This window comes from Schistocerca americana, chromosome X, assembly GCF_021461395.2.
Source record: "Schistocerca americana isolate TAMUIC-IGC-003095 chromosome X, iqSchAmer2.1, whole genome shotgun sequence".
Lineage (NCBI taxonomy): Eukaryota > Metazoa > Arthropoda > Insecta > Orthoptera > Acrididae > Schistocerca > Schistocerca americana.
Genome location: NC_060130.1, coordinates 932,873,729 through 932,893,715, shown reverse-complemented (window position 1 = coordinate 932,893,715; position 19,987 = coordinate 932,873,729). Strand labels below are relative to the sequence as shown.

General features: G+C 34.8%; 1 protein-coding gene across 1 annotated transcript in view; it reads right to left on the bottom strand.

Moving 5' to 3' along the window:
• LOC124556410 overlaps positions 1-19,987 on the bottom strand; it is a 243,278-nt gene that overhangs the window by 153,140 nt on the left and 70,151 nt on the right. The window contains exon 3 of the mRNA XM_047130370.1: positions 4,044-4,240. Within this exon, the coding sequence (XP_046986326.1) occupies positions 4,044-4,240 (197 nt within the window). The remainder of the gene's footprint in view (positions 1-4,043; positions 4,241-19,987) is intronic.

Sequence of the window (19,987 nt, the reverse complement as noted above, 5' to 3'; positions counted from 1 at the left end):
ATAAAATTTGTATTTACACACATTTTTGAGGTATCTTAAATTAGTTTTATATCCTTGTGTAATTTGTAATTTTCTTATAGTACTGTACAATTTTTGATTTCCTCATGTATTACAATGCAGACTACTTTAATTACACTACATGTTTTAATTCAGATAGTCCATTACTGCGTAATAACTTTTGTTTAATAAAAAAAATTTTAGTTTTGTTTTGAACTGTCCAATTGTGTCAATATCTTTTATTTTTTGGGGTAATTTATTATATAATTTAACAGCATTGTACAACAAGCTCTGCTGAGTTTTAACTTTATTTTTCCTCTCTAGATGCAGATTGTATTGGTTTCTAGTTTCATAGCTGTGTACTAAAGAATTTTTCATAAGGCAGTCAATATTTTTTTTTTACATACATAACACTTTGAAAACTGTATTCACAGGGGACAGTTAGGATTTCCAGCTTTTGGAAATGTTCAAGGCAGTGAGCCCTACTGCCACTCTTGGTTATTATACGAATTGCTCTTTTCTGTAATTTGAAAACTATTTGAATATTTTTACTGTTGACTCCCCCCAAAAAATTATTCCATAGGTAATAACAGAGTGGATATAAGAAAAATATACAGATCTGACACATGTAGTATCACAAACTGCAGTCAGAATTCTCAGAGCATAGCAAGCTGTAGCGATTCTGTTACTAAGTATTTTAATATGTTCTTCCCACTTTAACTGACTGTCAACATGCATACCAAGAAATTTTGTGTAGTCTACATATTCTATAGTTTCATTGTTTAACTTAAAGTTGTTATAGTGTGGTTTTTTGCAGACATAGAAGTTAACAGCATTTGTTTTTTTAAGATTTAGTGTTAGTTTATTATTGGATGCCTACTCACGTACACTGTTTAGTGTTTGTTTGGCTTTTTCTTTTAGTGCATCTGGTGATTTGTCACTGATTAAAACATTTGAGTCATCTACAAACAACATTGTTTGTCCATGCTTGATGCTATGTGGGAAGTCGTTTATGTAAATGAGGAATAGTACTGGGCCAAGGACACTACCCTGTGGGACACCTATATTTACATAATTTGGGTCTGAAGTATACTTTACAATATAGTTTGAGCAACTTGAAATATGTGAGATTTCAGTTATCTGTCTTCTATTTTTTAGATATGACTGGAACCATTTGTTAACAAGTCCCCTTATTCCAAGTTCATCTAACTTACTTAACAATATGTTGTGGTCTACTGTATCAAACGCTTTAGTTAGATCAAGAAATATACCTGTTGTGTAGTTCCCTTTATCTAATGCTTCTAGAATATGTTTTGTGAGGTGTGCTGTTGCTGATTCTGCGCTTTTCCCTGATCGAAATCCAAACTGGTCAACAGACAGTAAGTTGCATTTATTTAAATAATTCATTAGCCTATCTTTCATAATAGTTTCTAATATTTTTGCAAAGCATGATAGTAGAGAAATTGGCCTATAATTTTCAATTATTCCTGCATCACATTTTTTGAAGAGAGGTAGTAATTTCACATATTTTAAATAGTCTGGAAAGTAGCCCTGCTTGAAAGATTGATTTATAATATCAACTAAAGGTGGAAGTAGGCTCTTGATACAGTCCTTAATTATAAAAATGGGGACTTCATCCAGACCAGCTGAGTTTTTGTCTCTCAGTTTGCTGACTGCTTTATAGACTTCTTCCTGTGTTGTAGGGAATAACACCATTGAGTGTGATACACCATTATTTGGCTTTTTGACCTGAGGGGCTGTTAGAAAATTTTCCTGTAATTTTATTCCAATGCTACTAAAATAATCATTTATATAGTTTGCCAAATATATTGGGTCTTTTATTAGAGTCCTTTCCTCTTTGATTTTCAAGTTTGACAGATTCATTTTCCTGGTACCAGTTTCCTGCTTCACAATCTTCCATACTGCCTTATTTTTGTTTTCAGCAGAGTGCACTATTTTGGAGTTATGAGCTCTCTTTGCTGCAAGCAATATTTTCCTATATGTTTTCCTATATCTTTTATACAAGAGTGAGAAAGCAGGATTAGTTTGGCTGTGTTTAATGGAGCTCAGGTACTTCCTTTTGTGACCCACTTGCTTTTTCCTGCTGTTGATAATGGACATAATACTTTAGGAAATGTTTCTTCAAAATTTAATTTAAACAATGTCATGAAATTTTTGAATTTTTCATTTGCACCTACTTCTGTGTATACTGAGTCCCATGTTTGTCCTGCTATCTGTTTGGCAAACTCATGTCTATTTTTTTTAGAAAAAATTTGTCTGTAAAGTTGTGTTTTGCAAGAAAGATATTTTCTGAATCCGTGCTGACTATGTGTCAATAAATCATTTTCTTCAAGGTACTTCATAATGTTCGAATACAGCATATGTTCCAAAACCCAGCTGCAAATCAATGTTAGTGATATGGGCCTGTAATTCAACGGATTACTCCTACTTCCCTTTTTGGGTATTAGTGTGACTTGAGCAGTTTTCCAGTCTTTAGGTATGAATCTTTCTGTGAGCAAGTGGTTGTACATAATTACTAAACATGGAGCTATTGTATCAGCATACTCTGAGAGGACCCTGACTGGTATACAATCTGGACCGGAAGCCTTGCCTTTATTGTGATGTAAGCTGCTTTACAATACCGAGGCTTTGTAATTTTGAGAGTATCTATGTAGATGAAGATGTAGATATTTTTAAAACTGTTAATGAGAATAATTAAAACATTGTTATGGATACACATTAGAAGTAGATTGGACACAAATTATAATATTTCGAGATGATAACTCTATCAGTAACAGGGGAATGATCTGTAAAATCAAATTCCATAATCAATTTTGTAAAAGGATTGACATCTTAATTCTGAATTGATACAAAAAGCACGTAATTATTAGAAGGTATACAAGGGGCAATGACAGTAGCTGAGTGGGGCCAGTATGATGCCAGTTTTCAGGTACTAAAGTTGGTGTTTGTCAGTTTTATGATGCCATAAACATGTTCAAAAAGTATTTTGACTGTTTTGGCTACATTTTTTATTCGGTTAACTCAACAAAAATCACAGCTTACATGAAGTGGACGCAGATATTATTTTAGGTGGAGAAATGTGGAGAAATCACTGGAAACCTGAGTTACATCTTATACAACCAACAAGTTGCTTCTTAAGCATCTGAGTAGAAATAATATATGTTATTGTCACAGTTTGGCTGTCTGAAGGGTTCCAATACTGAGAAGGCTAGTCACTCTTAGAGAGACTCTACTTAATTGGTTAGACTATAAATTACAAGCTAATGGCTTATTAGTAATCTGTCAAAGGCATTGCTCTTCAGCTACAAAGGCAGAGGTACATTTCCCTCAGAGGAGTATATTTTCAAAATTTCTTGTAGCAGTGCATCTGCCATTCAAACATTTATTTCTCAGTGATTGACAATGGCAGTTTTTCCAATAAAATCACCTGTAGTTCTTTTAAGTTTATTATTTGCAGTGATTATGAAGTTTATTAATTTTGTTATTATTGAATGGTAGAGGTTACAGTGCTGTCAGGCTTGACTAGCATTTGGTTGGGTGACTGTCTGGGTATGCTGAACAGTGTTGGAAAGTGGGCTCTACTCAGCACTTGTGAGGTTAATTGAGGAGCTACTTGATTGAGAAGTAGCGGTTCAGGTCACAAAAACTGTCAATGGCCAGAAGAGTGATGTGATGAGCACATGCCCCTCCATATCTGCATTCAGTGATGCCATTTGGCTGAGGATAACATGGCAGTCAATCAGTACCATTGGGCCTTCTCGGGCCTGTTCAAAAGGAAAGTTTAAAATAACTTCAAATGATGAACTTCAGTGCAAACGGAGTACCAATATCTCTGTAACCAGCTGGATCTCTGTACTCAATAAAAACTGGAAACATGTTATATGGAATGAATTATTAGAATTAGTTGCCACTACTACCTAAATATTTGCCATTCCTCCTGAAAAACCCTGTACATGGAACACAGATGAAAAAAAATATTCAACACCAAAGTAGATAAAGAAGAAATTGAGAAAAGCATAACTCACACTGTACCAGCCTCCATTGGAAAATTTTTCTTGCTGTCAGATTTTGTTTCCATTTTTGTATTGAGATGAGCATTTTCTTCAAGCAGCTTCAAATATTTTTCATTGATCTCACTTAGTCTTTGTCTCAGCTCTGTATTTGCCTCCTCCAACAACTTGACTTCATTTTTAAGTTTTTCCTTTTCAACTTCTGTACTATTCTGGTATGGAAAAAAAGTATGATTGATACTGGGTAAATATTAAGAATGCTTATGTAATAACATTACTACGATAAATGATATCTTTGAGTTGTACACTGCATCCACAACAAAGAGCACTCAGTACATAAATTGTAAAAGTTTAAAAAGGATATCATTCACACATTTCTATTCAAGGTGGTGGTACCATGTAATAATAAGGGTAAATAAAATGTAGATATTGTATGGCACTATTTCTTTTGGAACTACAAAGTATTCCTACACTCCAAACCACTGTCAACATTTCCATTGTAACATGAGTGTTGTGTTTTAATCACAACCACTTCATGTAAGTGACAATGAGAGAGTGAAAAGAGGGGCTCAGAAACCTTGTGATGGTAAATAACTTGCTTCTCACGACTGGCACTCTTAATGAATTCAACATCAGTGGGTCTTCAACCCCCTTCAATAGTACAAAGAGAGTTACTTAGTTTAATGCCCCCATTTGATGACTGAAATACAGTCCAAAGTGTCCTATGCCATCACGCTAGAAACACAATCAAGAGTTTTAGAGTTTAACTTGGGTGGTTGCAAATATTCTGGTGTTCAACATCTTGATATCATCCCTGAGGCTCACATGGGACATTTTTGCTAAGTCTTTATGAACAAACGTGCCAGTCTCTATGTCTGACAATAGTGGTATACTGAATGGACTCCATTCTGAGACTGAATTGTTGCGCAAACTGGATGCATAGCTCCAGAATGACTAGTTGTGTGGATACTGGCAAGATCAGTTCTCTTTGAACCTGCAACTGGTCACCATAGGTCATTTGTGCTGGTGAGCACTGCTTGTCCTTCTTCACTGCTGTTCTCAATGTCAATAGAACCGGTGGTAATGCTTCTGACCAAGATATGAACTGCACATTACAGGTGTTTTGAGTGTATGGTGGAATCAGTCTATCATTCCATTGCTCACTGGATGGTAGCTTGTAGTGCGGAGGTGGTTGCAGCTACCAGTATGAGAAGTTCACTGAAAAGCTGGCTTTCAAATTGTTTCCTGTGATCTGTGGTTATGTCTTGTGGTACAACAAACCTGTAGAAACAAGCATGCAGTGACATTCTTGCAATTGATTCATGAGATGTATACTGTATTGTGATGACCTCTGGCAATTTAGTAAAACGATCAATGATCATTAGCTAACAACATTGACTGGCACAGTATGGCAGTGGGCCTACGATTTAAATGTATGTTTGGCTGATAGTATTGTAAAATGTGCAACAGGTGTAAAAACATGCCTGCTAGCATGTCAAGCATAAAAGTGCCCATGCATGACAATCTTTCTGCAGTCCACATCATATGACTGTAGCTGGCTGTTACTTGGAGTCCAGTGTACGCTAAGCTATGCAGCATGCCAAAAACTTCCCTATGGTGTTGTTAGAAGGAAGTATATTTATGGGGTTTCTGCACCAAAGAGCATAATTATTAAAAATTCTCTAATACAAAACAAGATTTTAGTTTTGTCATTTCCCCCATTTAAAAATTTATATGTATATATTCGTGAATGACATTTTCATTTAATTAAGAAAATAAATTTATTCAATTAAAGTTTAATATTCAAAAAACAAAATTTTAAAAAATAAGAAAATTTTAAAATCTATGCAAATTCAATAACATGAATCAAACGATCTTTATTTTCTTTTTTTTTTTACGTCGATAAATAAAATGTAATTCAACAATATTCTCTAATTTATCATCACCCTTTAGTATAACAATCTGGAAGAGTAATTTTATATTACTCATCTAAACATAATAAAACTTTTTGTTCCTTTTTAGTTATTAAAATTTCAGCTTTTGAAATATTATAACATTTATTTTTATTAGTAATGATAATTTACTGAACACCTCTGCATAAGCATTACTATAACTGTCAAGTTCACTTACTAGATACTTAACAAAGTCATTCATGCTCATGTTGTTTTGATTTTATTTGACAGAAAATTTATTTAAAAAAATTAAAGTTTAAAAATTTTTGATTTAAAATATTAAAAGTTTATTAAACGTCTTAATTTTTGAAAATCAAAATTTTTTTGTTCTTGTCTTCTGTATCTTTCTGAAAATATTTCAAAAGGAAATGTAAAATGCAGATAACACTTCTATAACTTCTTTTAATTTTTTATTCATCTATCTAAAAAAAAATTCACTTAAAATGCTATGTTGTGAATCATAAGTTAACTCCTTTTTACCATAAATAATTATATATACAATTGTATTATTAGGCATATTTTCATTAAAAATGAATATAATTTCATTGTTTTTTTCTGAGTAGTTAAAACATTCATTCTCCTAGTCATATTTATGACATACACTCCTGGAAATTGAAATAAGAACACCGTGAATTCATTGTCCCAGGAAGGGGAAACTTTGTTGACACATTCCTGGGGTCAGATACATCACATGATCACACTGACAGAACCACAGGCACATAGACACAGGAAACAGAGCATGCACAATGTCGGCACTAGTACAGTGTATATCCACCTTTCGCAGCAATGCAGGCTGCTATTCTCCCATGGAGACGATCGTAGAGATGCTGGATGTAGTCCTGTGGAACGGCTTGCCATGCCATTTCCACCTGGCGCCTCAGTTGGACCAGCGTTCGTGCTGGACGTGCAGACCGCGTGAGACGACGCTTCATCCAGTCCCAAACATGCTCAATGGGGGACAGATCCGGAGATCTTGCTGGCCAGGGTAGTTGACTTACACCTTCTAGAGCACGTTGGGTGGCACGGGATACATGCGGACGTGCATTGTCCTGTTGGAACAGCAAGTTCCCTTGCCGGTCTAGGAATGGTAGAACGATGGGTTCGGTGACGGTTTGGATGTACCGTGAACTATTCAGTGTCCCCTCGACGATCACCAGTGGTGTACGGCCAGTGTAGGAGATCGCTCCCCACGCCATGATGCCAGGTGTTGGCCCTCCCTCGGTTGTATGCAGTCCTGATTGTGGCGCTCACCTGCACGGCGCCAAACACGCATACGACCATCATTGGCACCAAGGCAGAAGCAACTCTCATCGCTGAAGACGACACGTCTCCATTCGTCCCTCCATTCACGCCTGCCGCGACACCACTGGAGGCGGGCTGCACGATGTTGGGGCGTGAGCGGAAGACGGCCTAACGGTGTGCGGGACCGTAGCCCAGCTTCATGGAGACGGTTGCGAATGGTCCTCGCCGATACCCCAGTAGCAACAGTGTCCCTAATTTGCTGGGAAGTGGCGGTGCGGTCCCCTACGGCACTGCGTAGGATCCTACGGTCGTGGCGTGCATCCGTGCGTCGCTGCGGTCCGGTCCCAGGTCGACGGGCACGTGCACCTTCCGCCGACCACTGGCGACAACATCGATGTACTGTGGAGACCTCACGCCCCACGTGTTGAGCAATTCAGCGGTACGTCCACCCGGCCTCCCGCATGCCCACTATACGCCCTCGCTCAAAGTCCGTCAACTGCACATACGGTTCACGTCCACGCTGTTGTGGGATGCTACCAGTGTTAAAGACTGCGATGGAGCTCCGTATGCCACGGCAAACTGGCTGACACAGACAGCGGTGGTGCACAAATGCTGCGCAGCTAGCGCCATTTGACGGCCAACACCGCGGTTCCTGGTGTGTCCGCTGTGCCGTGCGTGTGATCATTGCTTGTACAGCCCTCTCGCAGTGTCCGGAGCAAGTATGGTGGGTCTGACACACCGGTGTCAATGTGTTCTTTTTTCCATTTCCTGGAGTGTATATAGGAAAATTCTGAATAAAATTGAATGGATTTAGATTTAAATCATTATTTTATTGTGTTATTCTTTTAAAATCTCTAAAAGCATCATAAACTTTTAAAAAACGTATTTGGGGGATCAAGATTCCATAATTGTCGAGGAAAAACTTCATTCCTCCCATTTTTTATAAAATATTTTGTAATTTAATATGATTGAATAAAGAATAATGATTTAACTGATTTTTTTTTTCAATTAGTTTGGAAAACAATGAAAATACAGTAAGGCACATCAAATTCAGCAGAATTATAATAATTCTTTTTCCATTTAATCCAGCAAATTCAATTTTTTGTATTTCTAAGAAAGAAATTGGAATTTTTTGGTTTTCCAATCTTTCTTATTCTAATTCAAGCGAAAGTTCTGTTTCATATGTAACAACAGGAACATGGATTTCCATACTTTTTACTATAATTTTACTTTCTTTTGGAAGTGTACTATTATCACTGTAAGTAGTCTGTTGAAGAATAGAATGTTTTTCATCTTTTCTTGAACTCTAAGTGAAAATTGGTCTTAAATCACTTTCCCAAATTATTTCTATAAAATCCTTAAAAAATCCACCAAATAATTCTAATGGATAAAGTGCTTCAATACAAAATTTTATTATTGGTAAGAATATGTCCTTCCATAGTTAATTATCTTGATACAGATGAAGTTAATCGAATAAGTGTTGATGAAAAAATAAATGGATGTTCTGTTTTTCGATTGAAAAAAATTATGTTCGTCAATTAATTGATAGATTAACAGGAATCCATGGGGAACAATTAGCTGGAAATAAAAATTATTAGAATGAAAGAGTTGGAATAACGAAAAAGGTTATTAATTAATTTAATGCTGTTATAAGTAACAATCAAAAGTAATTCCATATTTTACTAGATTTTTGAGTACTTTACCACATACATTTTGGGAAAGTGAATATTGAAAAGGCTTTGGTAATGGTGTGATTAATAATTTAGCATTTGAAATACATTTACCTGGTTGTAATTGGCGTGGCCCTGGGACTAAAGTAAATGAAATATTAGCATGTGGAGATAAAGGAATGAATCTATTAGATGAAGCATGACAAGAACATGCTATTACTGACATAATTATTCAACTGTGTTAAAATACTTGTATAGTCAGCTTTAGTAACAAGATTTTTTATTCATAAGTAACTATTGCTTGTTCACAGCATCTTTTACATCAATTGGATCATTTATATTCACAATTCTTCTACCTTAAAATAAAAAATTAAATAAAAATTAAAATAAAAAAAAAGGATTTTAATCAACTTAATGAGAGGTAGCGTTGCTGACGTCTGTAGGTTTAAAAAAGGTCTGTAGGTTTAAAAACCGGATTTTAATCAACTTAAAGGGAGGTAGCATTGCTCATGTCTGTAGGTTTAAACTTAAAATATCCTACACATGCCTCCTGGGTGGTGCTACTTGAGCAACAGTGATTACAGACAGCCAGACTATCCACAGGATCTCCTGGCAATGCCATATCAATGAAATAGCAGAAATAGTTGTTTTCAGAGCCCATTAACAAGAAACATTGGACCAACTATCAGACTCGTTCAACTGAATATTGAAAGCATTAGCAGGGCAAAGTGTGACTAGCTTTCAAAATTTTTGCTAGACAACAATATCGATGTGTCATCACTCAGGAAACTCACATTTCCAGCGAATAAATATTCTGAAGACAAGGTCGAATTCCTGGATATCCCGCACTTGGTGTAAATTACTACGACGTGTATGCAATTGCTACTTATGTCCATAACAACATAAATGAAGCTTCAGTGATTTCTGTAAGTGTGGATGCAGTTATACATACAGTTGTCATACAAATGCACAGTATTACTATTACAAAAGTTTAAAAACCACCCAAATCGGCCAGTCCTGATTTTGTTCTACACGCAACAGAACATCCAGCAATTTATATAATAGACTTCAATAGTCACCATGAACTGTGTAAGTACTCTCAAAATGATGAAAATTGGAGCATTCATGCAGAATGGGTTGAAGAGAATAATCTTCATCTAGTGTTTGATGCCAAAGGTCAAGGCACTTTCAGGTCAGCTGCTTAGGGCAAGGATTCAAATCCTACTTATGCTTTGTTACCTGCAATGAAAGTGGATTTCCCATCAATGCCACAAGAAAAGTGATATATGTCTTTCCTCACAGCCAACACAGACCTGTAATAATACAAACTGGCTGCACAGTTCCTGTCATACGATCAACCCCACACGCTCAATGAAATTTCCAGAAAGCTGACCAGAGGAAGTTTTCAATGGAACTGGATAAGACCATTCACTGGATCCCTGCATCACATAAGAACTATCAGCGCTTCATTGGTGCACTAACAGCAACAGTTAAAAAGTGTGTGCCAAGAGAACACCAGAAAGAATATGTTCCAGGATTGAGTGATGAAAGTGAAACACTGTACCAACACTTCCAGCAAAGTGGTGACTCAGAGATAGCTATGGAACTGTTGTCCAGCTTGGACATGTCTCAGAGGCATAAATGGGCAGAAACTGTCAAAAATATGGACTTTACCCACTCGAGCAGGGAAGCATGGAGTCTTCTGAGAAGACTGGGAGGAAGTGCACAAGTATGCAGAAAAAATTCTGAAGTAACACCAAACTCAATTACTTCCCACATCATTACTACCCCAAGAATACCTGCTGACAATAAACATACAAGACATATCAGATGACAGTTTCATGACCTCATCTGAGCATGCCCATCCCTTAACAGTTTCAGACATTGACTTTGGACTGAAGAACCTCAAATCCCTTAAGGCCCCTGGATTTGATGGTATCCCTCCTGAATTCCTGATCCATATGGGAGGAAAAGCTAAGAAATAGCTGGCAGAATTCTTCACGGACACCCTGGTAACTGGTCAAATTCCATTAGAGTTTAAAAAGGCGAAGGTAATAACTGTTCTGAAACCTGGCAAACCCAGTAACATGGTAGAAAGCTATTGCCCCATTGTCCTGCCTTGCTTATGATACAAGCTTTTTGAAAGGCTAGTATATAACAGAATAAGTCGTGCTATCCTACAGAATGCTCTGGTTGATCAGGAAGGCTTCACACCAGGGCATAGTTGCTGCAACCAAGTATTGTCTCACACATCCTTTACAGAGTCAGGATGCCAAATGAAGCAGAGTCATTTGTTGTGTTTGTTTATCTAACTGCCACCTTCGACACTGTGTGGAGGGAAGGCCTTATCTACAAATTTCTCTGCATCATACCCAGCAGAACAATGGTTCGACTGATTAACAGGATACTAAGTGATCGGAGGTTCCAGGTAATCACTGGAAGCAACATAAGTAAGGAGAGGAAGCTAAACAATGGATTGCCTCAAGGATAAGTTCTCTCACCATTAATGTTCAACCTGTATCTGTCTGATCTACATGACACTTCATCCAGAAAATTCTGCTATGCCAAAGACTTTGCTCTAGCTGTACAACACCAGGAAATGAAGACAACAGAAAAGATTCTAACCAATGACCTGTCTGTATTACATAATTACTTCAAAATTTGGAGACTCCAAGCCAGTGTGAGTAAAACAGAAGTCTGTTGCTTCCATTTAAATAATCAGTTGGCAAATGTAAAACTGGAATTATGTTTCAGAGGCAAAATTATTCATCATAATTGGAACGCAAAATATCTTGGTGACATCCTGGACTGTACGCTATGCTTTAAACACCTTCTTAACTTAGCTCAAAAGTTGAGGACTCGAAATAACATCCTCCATATGCTATGTGGAACTACCTGGGGATCTTCAGCAACCACCCAGTGATCTTCAGCTCTGGGTTTGGTGTACTCAAGTGCTGAGTATTGTGCATCTGTTTCGACAAACAGTCATCATACTAGGCTTGCTGAGATCCAGCTGAACATAAGAATGTGCATAATACCTGGTGTAATCAGATCTACTCCAGTTTATTGGCTTCCACAGTTAACTGGTATTATGCCTCCTGATCTACACAGATGTAGTGCCAGTATGAGGGAATTCCACAAGATCTCCAGGAATTTTAGGCTACCTGTGCATAGCGCCCTGCCAGTTTTAAATCGTAAGAGACTGAAATCATGCCATCACACTCTATATAATGCTGCTGACATGGTTGCTAAGGATTTCAAACCCCTTGAAGTATGAAAAGGTCGATGGGAAGCAGTGACAGATGTGCGCCTGCATAACATCTTGCCAGGTGCTAAACCTCCACATGGATTCGACCTACCATGCAAGACCTGGACTACCCAGCCATGGCCAATGGAGGGAAGCTCTCTTCAAGTGGCAGAACTGCCTACTCCAGCTTGTGACTACGGGGCTCCATATTTTATTTATTTCTTTATTTGTCCATATAAATCTCTTTTTCAGTACATATATTGTACACAGGATATTCTACAAAAATGGTTCAAATGGCTCTGAGCTCTATGGGACTCAACTGCTGTGGTCATAAGTCCCCTAGAACTTAGAACTACTTAAACCTAACTAACCTAAGGACAGCACACAACACCCAGCCATCACGAGGCAGAGAAAATCCCTGACCCCGCCGGGTATCGAACCCGGGAACCCGGGCGTGGGAAGCGAGAACGCTACCGCAAGACCATGAGATGCGGGCGATATTCTACAGAAAACCTTTTTAGCTATTGGTTTTTCAAACATCAAATATACATCATTTAAATTTTTATAAGAAATTGGGTCTATACAGTTAATAACTACAAAATTTTGAAATATTGTATATTTATAACTTATTTCTACAGTTAAAGATACAAATTACATTTTTTCTTGCATAAGATACTGTGAGATTGAATAGTAGCAGTTTTTCAGAAGGTAGTAGGCTGTCACAGACTTAGTTCAGTAAGAGATTTTATATGTCTTGGTAATCTGTTGTAAAGTTTTGTTCCTGCATGATATACACCTTTTTGGCATAATGTGGTGTTACAATGATTAACATGTATGTCACAGTATGACCTGGTACTGTAATCATGGGCACTTTTGTTTTGAGGAAAAAGGTTTTCTTTTCTCAGTATGCATTTTTTAACATTCATGACTACTTCCACTATATCAATGCAGGAAAGGGGTAGGATCTTTAGATTTTTAAAGAAAGATTTGCATGGTTTTCTGCTACTCACTTGTTTCATTATTCTTATAATTGCCTTTTGTTTCCTGAAAAATGTTATGGCCTAGTGTACATTTCCCCAGAAAACGATACCGTACTTCAGTATTGAATGTACACGAGCAAAGTATACAGCCCTAACTGTTTCTGCACTAGTATTGTTGCAGAGAATTCTTACTACATAGCTCATTTTTGCTAGTTTTGAATTTAGGGATGAGATACCAGACTGTTCACCACATTGCCAGTGAATGCAGGATACGAGCTTATCACGGCGCTGAAGAATACTTCCTGCTAGCAACTCCAGATGCAGTGCATTGGATTGAAGGACTGGATGTTAAGTTGTAAAGCCAAACTTAAGTTTCTTGTGTGTAAAGATGTACATACATTATGTAATTAAATTTTATGATAGGTCTGTATTGGCGATACACTAAATAAATAATCAACTAAATAAAACTTATCCAACTAATTACTTTGCAATAAAAGAAATAGAAAAGGGTTGTTCAGGTAATTTCTCAAAAACAGATTCCACTCCACATTTAAATGAGTTAAGTAAACTTACAAATAAAGTATATGATAAACAAATAACTGAATTTCCTTTTATGACTGGAGGAGAAGAAAATTTAACAATCTCAATGGAAATGATTTCATTCTTAAAGAGTTTGTTTTTTTTTTGGTAATAATTTATAAGAGATTTAACAATTAATGATTGCGATCTTTCGGTGAGTGTTTTTGATTAACTTTACAAAATAGTTCCTTACATCCAATCAATTAAAATAGTGCACCAATGAAGAAATTATTAATGAATTACATAAACCAATGAGAAAAAATATGTAATTTTTTTTGGAATAGACGATTCATGGCAAGCAGATTAAGTCAAAATCGATTGTGGAAAATTAAAATGAATTTCAAAAATAAATAAAGGATATAAATATTTATTAACTGTTAATGAGGTTTTTTCAAAATTTGCTTGGGCTATTTCAGTTACAGATAAAGCAGGTAAAAATATAATTGATTGTTTTCAAAGACTATTCAAGCCAAGAAAACGAAAAAACATTACAAACAGATAATGATATAGAATAATAGAGAATTTCAAGAATTATGGAAAAAATTTAATATTAATCAGTATGCAACTTTTAGTGAATTGAAATCATATGTTCTGGAAAGGTTTAATAGAACATTAAAAGAAAAAAAAGTGTGAAGAACATTTGACTTACAAGGAAATTATAAGTGGCTTGATTTAATTAAAAATCTTGTTGATGAATATAAGAACACAGAAAATTCAACAATAAAAATGAAATCAAAAGATGAAACAAAGAAAATGAACAGATGTTACTCATTCTAATGCAACCATATATAAATTGAAAGATTTAAATGGTGAAGGAAAAAGGAAAATTTTATGAACAAGAACTATTGATATGAATTTTCCAGATATTTATATTGTTGAAAAAGTAATAAAATATATTTGATTACACAATAGATGGATGTACAAAGGTAATAAAATTTTTATACTGTTAATAAAACATTTATATATAAAAGGAGTTAGTTATTTAAGATTTAAGCATGTTTGGTACTGAACATAATATTCATTATGGTTATTGTTTATTAAAGAAGATAGGGCATATTTTGATGAAGGTTAACAAAAAATGTTTTAATGTTGGAGTTATTCAAAAATTTTAAATTTGAATTAATGTAATAATCTGTTTTAATGAATTTTGTTTGTTAGCTTTATACAAAAATCATTATGAATCTTATTTATATTGAATTAAGAAAATGGGTGCTTGGAAATTTAGTTTTAAGTTCTAAGAAACGTTTGCTAGATTAGTTACACCACCATACAATTGTTCTTGTGAATAGTTATGCAAAGTACTGAAATAATTTCAACAGCAAATAATTGGTAAGGTTTCTTTCTTTCGTGATATAAATTTACTGAATTTGGTACATGATTGATTCTTAAAAATTCTTCAAAACTCGGCTGTCTATTTCTAATAAGATTAGAAATGTTTCTCAACATTTTTAAATTGTGTATGAATAACATATAACAATTATAATTAAAATTATTATCATGTAATCTTAAAATAAAAACAGTAGGACTTAAACTTTCTTCAGTTACTTGAGGAACATGTGGTAATAAACTAGTTACTCGTTCATTAGTTTCGCGTAAAATTTCTACAGTTCTATAATATATATGAACTGACTTTTTATAAAATTATCCTTAATTTAATTTAGATCTTTTAAATGATTTGTTTGCTCTTCATAGGGTCATTTTACATCGCTCTTTATTTTATTTTTTATAGAAGGTAAAATATCATGAGTAACCCATTATTAAATTGTTTTGCTTCTTCTTTCTTAAATTTTATATATTTTAACATTTCTAATGTAATTGTAACTTCATCGTCAAAATGTTTGAAGGCGTTATTTACTTTTTTTTATATTCTAAAAGTTTAGCCGCATCTTTGGTTTTAAACTGTAGATTATTATTTTCATCAATGATTATTAAACTTTTTATTATTTTTGTAATTTTTTGGATCTAGAAACACCACCACTTATATATAATAAAATTCAGTAGGCTTTTATTTCTTTTAAATTCTAGTGAATTTTTTCTTCATAAATAGAAAGTGAAAATAAAATGGTTTGTCAATTGTGTGAAGAACAAAAAGTAATTTATAAAGAAATAAAATTTACAAATTTCGAATACACCTTGAAAAACAGGTTGTATTGATTGTATAAAAAAAGAAATAGAATGAATGTATAGGAAATAAATATGATCATATAAAAGAACTTCATAATTATTGGAATAAAAAAGCATTTTCTTGCGAAAATTGTAAAAAAGGAATTAAAAATTCTTCAAAAATTTATTCAGAGGTGTAGCTGTAATCAAAAATATGAAGAAAGGTATTAACAAAGAGTGGAATGTTTTGTAGAAAATTTATTAGTAAATTATGTCTGAAAGTACAACAAAAATTACAACATCATGAAAAATATTAAATACTGTAAATTTTTAATTTCATTATTTGTTTTCGTTATTCTTCTATGCAACTGTTTAATTCACATAAGAAATAAATGTTATCATCTATTATTTTATTTGAGTCTAATTTTTAATGACCTTGTGGGGGTGTTTTAATTACATTTATAGTATAATATGTTTATCATCATCAGAACTTAAAAGAATTTTATTACATTCAACTATATGCAATGCACATTTATATAACCTAGTTACATGGATTTTTCTATATTTTTTATGCAAACAATATTTATAATCATCTAAACTAATTTCAGTTTTAACAATATATTTTTTAACTCCTTTAGATTTATTCTCTTGTTAATTGACAACTTTATAAGCATACATTTTCAGTCATAAACTAACACATTCTGACATAATTTTTCCACAATTTTCATCTTTAATTATTCTAAAAACTTTCTTCTTTACTCGTAAAATTCCATAACATTTAAATTTGAATAATCACTTGTGTCAAATTCGTTTATCATCAATTTTATATCTTTATAAAAATCTTCAGTTCTTATTTCATAAATAAACGAATATGTATCCATATAACATAATTAATGTTTTTCATGGTATATTGGTTTCATAAAATTATAATGACAATCATATCCATTTTATTTTCGAAATATCTGGAATACTCTTTCCCATATAAATTGGTTTATTGAATTATACTATTGTTTTTACCATAAGAACTGCAACTAGAATTTCTGAAAATACAGTAGTATGTACAAAATTTGGTTTTGTTCTAAATTCAATTTTTTCACCTTCTACAGGCATATCTATTTTTACTTCTTTATGTTCTTATCAATCGGTTTCATGATTGTTTAATTTTTCTTATGAATAAAAATATCTTCAACGTCTTTCACAAGGATAACTTTTTGATTTGTTGTTAGTTGTCTGTCATTTAATTAATCTAGTTAAATCTTTCATCAAACAATACCGACAATTATTTTCCACTTGAATGAAAAGAAGATTAACATGTTTTTCTTGTTTATTTTCTGTGCGGCGAAGAGGATATACCAAAAATTTTTCATCATAAGCGTGAATATTAACACAAATACAGCAAAACTTGGTCAAAACGGAATCGCCTAGGACTAAAAGAATTATCCAAGTTGGACATGGTTCCAGATTACACAGAACTCACTGGGCAATGTAAAATCTGTCAGGTATCATGCACAAAAGTACAGTAAAATTTTTGAATTATGTTTATACTGTATTTATGTACTTTCAATCCAGCACAGATGACCATTTACTGTATATTGGACAATAGAACACTGGACTATTACATTAATTGATAAATAACATGGCATTGCTATATTTTTACTCGAACTTGAAATTCGATTATTATTGTATATACATACACATTATTCCCATATTTATTTGCTTTACATTTCACTTTTTCACCACATATCAAGGACGAAAACTTGTTTTAATTTCTTGTTCATCACTGTTTTATTCAAGGCAATTTTTTGCACCATACAGTAGCTGCAACAAGTTGGGAGAATTTGTGTGTGCTGAAAATTGCATAACATCGTTTATACATGCAATGGCTTCTTCAAGCATATTAATTTTTCTAGGGACATTATTTTGCTCCTCTTCTTCCTCCTTTGTTTTTTCTTCATCACCCTCTGTGTTGCGGATTTCTATAAAATCAGTTGCTGAAGTGAAAGTTGAGTGAGTTGATAAAAAGTCATCATTTATAATGTAATCATCTGTACTAGATGAAATGTTTCGCATTTTCATTAATTCAGCAACTGCTGCTGCATTTTGTTGAACTTCAATGACCACTGAAGCGTCTTTTTCTTGACCCCCAAACTCCATTTTGTTGAAGCACTTGGTGACAGTTTTGGGTTTTATTTCCTTTACTGTCAAGCCAATTTAATTTATTGCATCCAGGACAGAAACTGACCATGAAAGAACAAACACACTTTCGGCTTCTTCAACATGAATTATTAGAGACCGCATCAGTAATCGTCTATAATGACACTTGAATGTGTAAATATACCCCTGGTCCATTGGTTATGCGAGGCTGGTTGAACCTGTAGGGAACCAAGCCAATTTCACATCTGATAACATTACTTTCAAGTGGCAGGTTGCATTGTCTAGGAAAAGGAGAACTTGGCGATTTCCTTTTTTCATTTTGGCATTGAAAGAGCCCAGCCATTCTTCCATAAGACCACTCACCATCCACGCCTTTTTATTGCTTTGCCATGTTACTGGAAGCTTAATGATGACTATGTTTTTGAAACAACCCGGTTTTGCCACCTTTCCAATCACCAGTGGCTTCTCCGTTTCACCTAACATGTTTCCACACAGCAGTACAGTGAGTCTTTCCTCGGACATTTTTCTGCTGGTGCACCTTTCATCTCGAATTGCTAGCAATTTTGAAGGCAGTGGACAATAAAACAGTCCTGTTTCATTGGCATTGAACACGTATTTCAGATTATAATTCACAATTAAGTTGGACAATATTGTCTTCCATTCTGTTGCTACACTTTCCTGCACATCCCCAGCTTCCCCACACACTTCATTCCACACGATGTTGTGCCTAGCTTTGAAACTGTCCAGTCATCCTGCGGATGCCTTAAACTCCATAATTCCAACCTCCTTAGTGGCTTTCAGAGCCTAAATCTGCAATATGTGTCCAAATAATGGTAAGTGTTTTTCCCATGCACTTAAAAACCATCTGCACACTATTTCATTAATTTCTTCATTTCCGGTCTTCTTTGCCTATCTTTTCATCTGCCTGTTACGTTTCATCCAGTCCTCCTGAATCTTATCCTTGTTTCTTAAAGTCTCATAAATTTGTGTTTTACCACAATAGAAAGACGACATAATTTAGCACACAGAGAGCTTGTCTTTCTCACTCACCACAATTACATTAATCTTTTGGATAAGTGTTAATGACACATACCGTTTGTTCGACATCATGTTACTGTATCTTTTAAAGTACTACTAGTCAACTGAAACTGACAGAAAATAATGACCTTGCCACCTAAAACCATTGTTTAACGAGACAATACTTACCTCTTTCATTGGGAACATTGCACAGTACTGTTGGTAGATGGCCGGCCGGAGTGGCCGAGCGGTTCAACGCGCTACAGTGTGGAACCGCGTGACCGATACGGTCGCAGGTTCGAATCCTGCCTCGGGCATGGATGTGTGTGATGTCCTTAGGTTAGTTAGGTTTAAGTAGTTCTAAGTGCTAGGGGACTGATGACCTCTGAAGTTAAGTCCCATAGTGCTCAGAGCCATCTGTTGGTAGATGCGCAACAATGTTCCTGTATATGCCATTGAGCATCAATAATGAGGAAAACGAGAAAGGCAACAATGAGAGCACTGACGAACAAACCATTTCCTTTGTTGTACTGTACCAACATTGACTGTAACTTATTCGTTGTTGCACAGAGCGGCACATTTTAGGTCCACACCAGCAGCACTGCGCTGTGCTGGAACTCTTTTCATCGTTTTGCACTGCTCAACAGAGGTGTTAAAAGTAACAACCCTGCCGAGTCGTGAATAACTAATGAATTGTAATACAGTAGTACTGCATAGGCTCTTTTCCGCATAATACAATGAATTATTAAGTACATTCTAAGATTTGCTTTCAATTTTCGCGTTAGGCTCTTTCCACTTTATACAAAAAGTCAGCATATAAAAGTGCACTGAAAGCATCAGGACTGAAATACTTGTATGGTTTGAGCAGATTTCCCAATTATACATGTGCTAATTTGAGCAATTTTTACTATATTTGACTTCTCTTCAAATTATGTAACATCTGTCAACTGAACAGGAAAATTAATTTTTTCTTATTCAAACATTTCATCTACTTCTAATCCAATATTTTTATGAT